Genomic DNA, 9,495 nt, shown 5'->3' with positions numbered 1-9,495 from the left:
TTCTGAACCTGGATTTTTCTTGTCACCCTGAAACCATGCCTCATAGACATGACAGAAGCTGATGGATAACAGGCATTCTTGAGCTGGTCTTGCAGAGCAACAGATACTTGTTAAAATTCCACAGAGGAATCTAGAGCCTGTTATACAGAGTGAAGTTAGAAAGAAAAAGACAAATATTGTACACTAATGTTTATATACCAGCTTCCCAAATGGCTCAGCAGGTGAAGAATCTGCCTGCCAGTGTAGGAGATACAAAGCAGGCGGATTTGCTCCCTAGGTCAGGAAGATCCCTAGAGTAGGAAATGGCAACTCACTCAATTATTCTTGCCTGGAAAATTCCAAGGACAGAGGAGCCTGGTCAGCTACAGTCCATGGGGTCAAAAAGAGGCAAAAACTCATATATAGAAATCTAGAAAAATAGTACTGATGAATCTACTTGCAGGGAAGGAATGAAAATGCAGAACAAACTTATGGACCCGGTGGGGGAAGGAGAGGGTGTGATAAATGGAGAAAGTAGGATTGACATATATATACTATCAAGTGTAAAACAGGTAACTGGTGGGACTGTCTGTGAGGTTTTCAGTGGTACAATCTGAGGTAAGCATCTATTTCTCATAGGTCACAGACAGGTCCTTCCTGTGGCAGACAAGACACCACTTCTTCAAAATATAATGAAGTCTTCCAAAGTCTCCTGCAGGAGGTGACTGCCTGTCTGTCTCACACCTAGGATTCTCTCAAGGTGAGAGCACTTTGAAAATGTGACCTCATTAAATGAGAGACCTGGCAGCCTGGCCATGTGGGGCTGGCTGCCAAGGATTGAGCAAAGACTGCCTCCTCATAAGCTTGATGTTCTAACATAATTTTAATCCGTGTTTTTTATTTGTTTCAATACACTTAAACACTTGAGAAAGTAGAAATTGACTGAAAAGTGGAAAAGCATGGAATTTGAGCCAGGAATTTGCCAAATAAGAACTAATTTAAATGTAGAATGCACTGAGGCATTGGAAAGCCATCTGAAGAGTTAAAGGTGTTTGGAAAGTGGTTTGTGAGCAAAATAATTTTCAAAATACTACTGATTCAGAAAATGTAAAATTAGCAAAAGATCTTGGAGATCACATAGCTTGGAGAATATGGCTTACATCACTAACAGGTGATAGAATGGACTCCCACTAGGGCAGGGGTGAATTTAGCCAATTTTAGTCAAATTAGAATCAGTGATCTTAATGTTTTGAGGAGTCACGTGTGGTTCCTTTGGTCTAGTGAACTGACGGGTATCTGAGAGGCAATCTGACCTCTAAACTTTATCCTGCCACTGATTCACATACTGACCTGAGACTTCACTTATTCTCTATGGGGGAGACTAAAGGATTAGTGATCTTTGCTCTAATAAATGTTTCTTAGTGGAAACTCTCAGAAAATCATCCAAGATAATGACAATAAAAAAAAAAGAGAATAGATGGTACGGAAATGATTCAGAGTGCTAGCATCTACATTCAAGCATCTACAGTAAATATACCTAGGCTTTATTGGAATTGTTAATGAGAACTTACAAAGCAGACATTCTCTAACCTCTCAACTCCCCCTCCCACTCTCCCTTCACGTGAATTCTCATCAGTGTCTCTCTGTAAACTAATTTTATTTATGCCCCTTTTCTGCATGAACAACTTCCCTGGTGGCTCAGAGGGTAAAGCATCTGCCTACAATGCTGGAGACCCAAGTTCGATCCCTGGGTTGGGAAGATCTCCTGGAGAAGGAAATGGCACCCCACTCCAGTACTCTTGCCAGGAAAATCCCATAGACGGAGGAGCCTGGTAGGCTACAGTCCATGGGGTCGCAAAGAGTTGGACACGACTGAGGGACTTCATTTTCTGCATACCAATTTTCCCTTTCGCCCAGTCCCAGTCTCACTTGTATAATCTGAGCCCATTACGTAAACTATCTGAGCACCAAATCTAAGGTCATAGAACTAAGCTGTTTGCAGTGGCTCATGGATTTCAGGTCTTTCATAAGTTCAGGAAGAGAAAGGAATAAATATGCTCACTATTTCAGGATCCAAATGATATAATGAGCTGAGCCAACGCTAACAGAGAATACCTACATCAATACGTTGTTGCCATCTGAATCCAGGGGAATGTAGTGAACAGTGTATGAATATCAGACACTTTGTTATCTCCCTTTCTGAGTTTTGCATGTCAAGCTATATTACAGTTGAGGTTTACTAGGAGAGGGATCTTCCCACCTGTTGTTGTAAGGAGCATAGTGAATAAACAAGCCTATCTTAAGGGAGAGATTCACATCAAGAATGTTCAGGAGTCAAGAAGGAATCAGAGATTGTTATGTAGATCCATATTTAATATAATAAATGTGATTGTGGTTACAGATACATATTTGGTGCTTTATCAAGTAGCATGGGTTACAGAGTACACAACACATTGGATACAAAATTTGAAGATAAACACAATTATTCCTAAATGAAAAACATGGGATACATGCTGATGAATGGACTTCCAAACTTTCATTTCCACTCTTTTCTCCAGGCTGGTCTCCTGAAGATGAGTTGCGAGTTGTAGCAGTCTGAAAAAAGCTCAGTCTCCCAAATTCTGGTAACATATGATATGAAAAGATCTTTTGGCAAAAATTATCCAGATTACTTCTCTCCATTGGAAAAATGTTCAACATTTCCCATTATTTTGTTTATGCCTTAGTTTATACATGTTTCTAGATAGGGAGTTAAATGCTTTAATTGTATTCATTAGTAGATAGATGTGGTTAGACTCAACTATTTTAAATGTATTCTCATGCTGGAGGAGAAGAGAAATGGAGACAGGTGTGAAAGAGAAAGGAAAATTTTCTCAGGTGAGAAAAGAAGAGACTTAGCAAACTAGATATAAATGTTGAGTTGAATTTGTAGCTTCTCTACTAGACGATAAGATTATTGTTAAACTGTGAGGTGAGGATAGTACTCCAAAGTTTGGTTATCTGTCTTTTCCCTTTACTCTCTGCTGTGAGTTTCCATTCAAAGCTATTAATGTCTTAGTTGGAAGACTTGATCTTCTCAGTTACAGGATGGTGGGGGAAGCCTTTCTTTCTATGGCTCTGATCTGCCACATGACCTGTTTGGGTGAAAATACGTTTAACACAGGGAGTGGTTGCTAAATTGCTAAGGAGCCTTGTCCAAAACAACTATTAAACACACACTTATCTAATAGAATGGAAAGGCTGGAAAACCCATAAACCGAGATATAGTAAGACCTCATGTCCAGAACCTACAGAGTTGTCTGGCCCTTGGGTTTGGACATTCAGATATTAGAAACTGCGTTCTCCATGCTCTGCTCTCTGGCACATGCAAACCCTCTGGGGAAAGGATGGCCTCCGTGTTTCTTCTTTTATCTAATCAAGACTCCCTAGGATTTTAAAGTGGAGTTTCATATCTAGCTTCCCTTTTAGTCAAGAAATGCCTTCCTGCAGATCTTGGTGGTGACGCCAAAAGGCTGTTTGATTTTCAATCAAGTGGAGATGCTCTTAAATGTTTCCTAGCGAATGGACTCACTTTGTAGCTAAGTCTAGGCACTTACTTCTCAACACTTCTCACTCCTCCTTTCTGCCCTTTCTTTTCTCATGACCCTATTTCTACCAAACTTGCTAAATTACCAGGAAACAAAGAAAATGGCTATGAGAAGGAATGATTTCAAGAGTAAAAATCATTTCCCCGAAATACAAATAGCCTTTGAAATGATTCTCAAATTATCAAATTTGTGATGGGACAGATAGCTTGACAAATTCCTGACAAAGAATTTTTATTAGTTTACCAACTGATTTATTATACTTTTTGAAATAATAATAACTCCACCCTATTGAAAAGGAGTGTATACAAAGAACAACAACCAAGCAAAATCGATGGCTCTGTAGAAGGCAAAAATTAAAGCAATTTCTTTAACAAATTCTTCTCCTTATGCACTAAAAACTGAAACCTGCTTAAAGCATAATTTTACAGTAGAGAACGAGGACACGGGTGGTTTTGGGAGTGGGGCACAAAATGTGTTTATAAATTTGCTTCTACTCATTTGAAAACAAAACTACTGAAACACATCAGTTCTACATTTCAGAAGGTGTCTATTTGTGTGTGTGTGTGTGTATGTATGTGTGTGTTGGTGGTTGCTCATTTAAACAAGCACTGCTTTAGCAGATAAACATGGAACACAGCCTCCTAACTTACTCTAGAATAGGTAGTGTTCCTCTTTGTTCTGGTCAGATTTAGATACTAATCTGATGCCAAGCTCAAACTATATCAGACACAAGCAGAGAAATGGCATGGCGGTTACCCGGCCTCCCTAATCTTAGGTTTCTCTCAAGGATGAGAAGCATGTACTCCTGTTCCCATTGACCACCTCCCTACATCCCAGATCTACACAGGGCTGCGTTACATTTTCTCAAGCTAGGAACACATCAGCGCCAAGGGCTCCTCCACTGAGCTTCGTACTTGCCCAGGCAATTTACTCAAGGGAGACTGGGGAGGAAGGGGAGGAGGGAAAGGGAGTGATAACAGACATTACACATTCTTTTCCTGGAAAGATCACCCTAGTTTTCCTAACTTCCCAAAATTTAAAAGAATGCTGTTTTGTTTGTTTTACCGTGGAAATTTTTGGTAGCTCAGGTTTTTCTCTTCAAAGTTTAAAAACACTCTCAAAATATGTCAAAGAACTTTCTAGGACAATGTTTATATATTTGCTTTTTCATTTGGGGCTGTGATATTTATATTCCTTTTAATTTTTTACTTAGAAGAGTGTCTAATGTGTATCTTCATACTGCTTTCAATTTAAAATCATGTTTACTTATATATTACACGTCACCAGTTGACTGCAAGGCATTCATGCTTCTTGTAGTCTTCACAACTCTGCCCTCCTGGTGCTTTTCCTGCTTTTTCTGCCTCCTGTGTTTTCAGCTTATGAAAAGGCAAAGGACCTTTTTATCCTCCACTGACAAGTCTACCCACTTACATAGGATGTGCAGTCAGTTTGTGAATACGGTAAGCTTGAGTCTTTGTAACATCAACCATCTTGGTGAACTTTCTAGTCTCTAGTCAATTCTCTGGGTATTTGTAAACATTTGGTTAGTTCAAATAATACGAATAAAATATTTGAAATTTTAATGACATTCAAATTTTTCTTAAAAATGTTTTAGCATTTAAGAAAAGACAACTCACCTAGATTCTTTGGTTCTTAAATTTTCTAGCTACTTGAGCAAGTATAGGGTTGGTGGTTTTATACCCCTTTGGGGCAACATAGACAGATGCTGAGAAAGGTTGTGCTGGGCATTCTTGCTGTGAGTTGCTTGTCACTCCTACACAAATAGACACGGTGAGAACTTCTCTTATATGCTCACAATGTTGACCTGGCCTGTCAACCTCTTGACAATGCAGTTTCTTTGAAGTGAGCAATATTGACAAATATGAAGGAACTCATACCAGACTAGCAATTGTTGGCACTAGACCCAGTCACATTTTCAGAGTTTGAAATGGCAAGTATTCAGGAAGGGCACATTAGTCTTTGAAATAACAAAAATAAGAAAAACCCAACAAATGTGGTCAGTGTTTACTCAAAGAATACAGCCATATAGTTGCTTTACTTTCAATATTTTTGGGAAATAACTGAATTAATAGGTTACAGACATGTGAAACTAAGAGCCTGTAAATGAAAGAAAGAAACAAAAGGAGGAAATACAAGACTGAACAATGTAATCTTCTACTTAAACATTTAAGATGTTTATTAATCCCTTAAAAATCACTTTTTTAATTAACTCAGTATCCTCACTTGGTTACCCTCATACACAGTTGGACTCTTTATTACTAGATTATGTATTGCTTAATCAAATCTACTAAAGATAACAAGAAATGCTAGTAAGACTTATAATAATGAGATACAGCATTAAAAGTTTAAACCTACTAAAAACTGGCTATGTGTAAGGCATGTTAGGGGTATAAATGTGTGTTTTGACTATAATACAATTCATTACTATGGTGAGCAAAATAAGGAGGGGAATGAGCAGTTGCTAGAAGATCAGATCATTTTGCAAAATGCAGGGTACTATAAAGCTCTATCTCACTCAGAAAGTCTCTGCATTTTGTCAAATTATTTTCTGAAGACAATTTGCTATTTTGAAGGTAATCATCATTTACTTAACAAACTGATTGCACCATAGGACGACTACCCCTTTTAGGTCTGACAAGATTCCCCATTGTAGTGGATAGCCCTCTTGATACGGAGGTGGAAGACCACTGCAATGAGCAGCATGTTTTTGGTTTACATGATTGGAGTTAGCAATTTTGGAATTTTACACTCACACAAATTTTAACTAATTTGAAAATGGAAACTTTGGGCCTACATATTAGAGGCATAGATACATTTATAAAGTAGTCCATTGTCAATCTCAGGTTACTGATTTAGTACAGAATTTGGTAACTTTATGTGTGGGAAGGTCTGAGGGAATTATAAGAAACCCCATGGATTGTGTTCAGATTGATTTTATACAAACACAATATATTCTTGGCTGTATCTCTTATTTATAATCTCTAGTTAACACAAAGATGGTGTCAGAGGAAGACCAATGTTTTGAACAATGTATTTGCTTAAAAATAGTGGTTGCCTCTTTTATAAAGTGCTTACCACCTTTTACTAACCAAATTCAGAAAATAATGAGTGGCCTCCCTGGATCAGAATTAAAACAACAAATGAGATCAGTTAATCTCACTTGAAATTGGTTTTTCCATGTCCATATTCTTTTTCATCCCAATTTAGATGGCGATCCATTACTAAGTGGAGCCACATTCAATGATATCATACTTCTGCGTTATATTTCCCTAAGTAGAGTTTTTCTGTTGTTCTGACTGAGTTTCACAACAACCTACAAGAGTAGAGCTTAATTGAGAATGGGGGCAGGAAGGGGAAACTGGAAAAGGAAGACATTGGGGCAGTAGATAATCATCCAAAACAACGTGGGCAAAACAGTAAGCAGCCCTCCCTGGGGTTTTCCGTCTCAGAATCTTTGAGCAAGTTGCTACAGGAAGATACGTGGGTTGCTGGAAAGTGCAGGGTGATTATGGACGAAATAACTCTCAGGACGATTCTCACGGCCTGACTGCATTGCTACTTGATGAACTCCTGGTAGAATTCAGAGTGCACAAAGCGAGGCAGAGAATCCTTCTCCATCAGAGCATGGACTCTCTTCTGGGCCACATCAAAGCTACTTGTGGAAGGTTCCACCAAATTCTTCACTGTGATTTCCTTCGTGAAGTGATCAATATTCACCTGTGAGCCAGAAAACAGGGTCACTGAGTCAGCCCACGTTGTGGGATTTGAGGAGGGGTAGGGAGAAAAGTGTGTCTCACATAACACATGAGGGGAAGAGAGGCATAGGAAATTAGAATAGCTTATCACTTCTATTTTATATACAGTAGGGTAAGGCAACTGGTGCTTCAACAAATGCATGACTCAGATTACAATCTAACCAGTATTAGGCACCCAGTGTTAGAAATAAACAACTGATTCAGACAGACCTCATATAAGCTTCTCAATAACCCTAAAAAAATGAGTCTTTCCTTTTCTAGGTGAAAGGCAGATAGATAGGGACTTCAAGATCACAGAGCTAATAAATGTATTTGAAGGCAGAGACTCAGAATTTGAATCTAGGTATCCTGACGCCTAATCCCATAGTCTTCCTAACACAGCATTTGGTTTCACCCCTAATGGGGAGAATGAAGAGAGAGAAATTCTGATCAGGGATCCAAGACTTTATGCATGTCTCTAGAAGAATAAGGAAACTTGTTTTTTTCCTGAAACAAACAAAGACACAATGGTTTTAGCACCACATTCATAACAATAGCAACTAACATTTATTGAGTGCTGAGAACTTTACTTTCACCAGCACTGTGCTGTGCTCCTTGAATCTTACAACTCTGAGAGGCAATACTGACATCCACATTTTACAACTGAGGAGCAGAGGACTCACAGTGATTTGCCCAAGATCATAAGTGGTAGATAGAAGATTCCAAAGCCCAGCAATGTTGCTTTGCCCAGGAGACTGGAGTGTTGGGAGGCATCATGGCTTATTTGGCCTGAATGCGGGGCTACTACATTGTGTCACTGCCAGGGACATCATCCGTGTTAGAGTCCCTGTGAATGGTCCCCTGGGCTGGTGCAATATACAGCCTTGCTGGGCTTGCCTGAGTATGATTTGAGAAAAATCACTGTTTATCACGTTGTTATACCAATGACTCTTGTATCTGAGTGTAAAGAAGAAGCAAAACCCAAATCAACCAATGGTTCTGAACTGAAACGTTAGGAAGTGCTTGGGTCTCTCCTGGGCTGCTAAAGTTTCTTGATACTGAGAAAAGCTATTTGGGCTCAAAGAATTATGGAGTGTCTTTAGGTCAGAGCCAGGGACAAAGGCGTGACTGGGGACGGCCAGGCCGGAACAGACAGGAGTGACTGTGATCGAAGGTCCAGGACTACATGAGTTGAGGCTATGATATTTTTCCACAGGTGAGAGCAACCTGTGTGTCTTATGCAGGGATGGTGGAAACTTCACAGGTTGCACTGGAAACAGCCTCACAGGGGAGGTAAGATGTCTGTCTTCACAGGTGAAGACTCCAAGATCCAAAGAGGTCAATTTACATGCCTACAAGCAGCTAGTGAGGAACAGTCTGTTCTTCCTGCCACACTAAAGCAATGCTTCTTTATCTTTCTGGCTTACTTCACTCTGTATGATGGGCTCCAGTTTCATCCATCCCATTAGAACTGATTCAAATGAATTCTTTTTTAATGGCTGAGTAATATTCCATGGTATATATGTACCACAGCTTCCTTATCCATTCGTCTGCTGATGGGCATCTAGGTTGCTTCCAGAAACAGATCACCAGCCCAGGTTGGACGCATGAGACAAGTGCTCGGGCCTGGTGCACTGGGAAGACCCAGAGGGAGCAGGTAGAGGGGGAGGTGGGAGGGGGGATCGGGATGGGGAATACATGTAAAACCATGGCTGATTCATGTCAATGTATGACAAAACCCACTACAATATTGTAAAGTAATTAGCCTCCAACTAATAAAATTAAATGAAAAAAAAATAAAGCAATGCTTCTTCCTTCTCTTAAATATATACTGAACTAGATGAGCAGTCAGCCTTACTCAAAATAGTTGAAAATTATAAAGCTAAAAATTATAAAATTTCTAACAATTATAAAATTTTATAACAAAAATAAAGAATTATAAATTTTTAACAATTATAAATTATAAAATTTCTAACAATTATAATTTTTTAAAAGAATTGATATGTTTTTTAAAGAAGTGATACATATTTTAACCTCTGTAATACATAAATAGCAAATAACAGCTATTTTTCTTATTATTTTTATGTACATGGGCTCCTCTAATGAATCATTTTGATATATACTCATCTGTATACTACTGAGCAAAGAAAAAAATTTTTAGTAAGATATGGACA

The 9,495-nt window shown here is 38.9% G+C and overlaps 1 protein-coding gene across 1 annotated transcript in view; it reads right to left on the bottom strand.

The window, feature by feature from the left end:
- Positions 1 to 2,331: 2,331 nt before the first annotated feature.
- RGS5 (regulator of G protein signaling 5) overlaps positions 2,332 to 9,495 on the bottom strand; it is a 56,135-nt gene continuing 48,971 nt past the window's right edge. The window contains exon 5 of the mRNA XM_043877121.1: positions 2,332 to 7,304. Within this exon, the coding sequence (XP_043733056.1) occupies positions 7,143 to 7,304 (162 nt within the window). The 3' untranslated portion in view covers positions 2,332 to 7,142. The remainder of the gene's footprint in view (positions 7,305 to 9,495) is intronic.

This window comes from Cervus elaphus, chromosome 20, assembly GCF_910594005.1.
Source record: "Cervus elaphus chromosome 20, mCerEla1.1, whole genome shotgun sequence".
Lineage (NCBI taxonomy): Eukaryota > Metazoa > Chordata > Mammalia > Artiodactyla > Cervidae > Cervus > Cervus elaphus.
The sequence above is the reverse complement of the archived record's forward strand: the minus strand, read 5'-3'. Positions and strand labels throughout refer to the sequence as shown.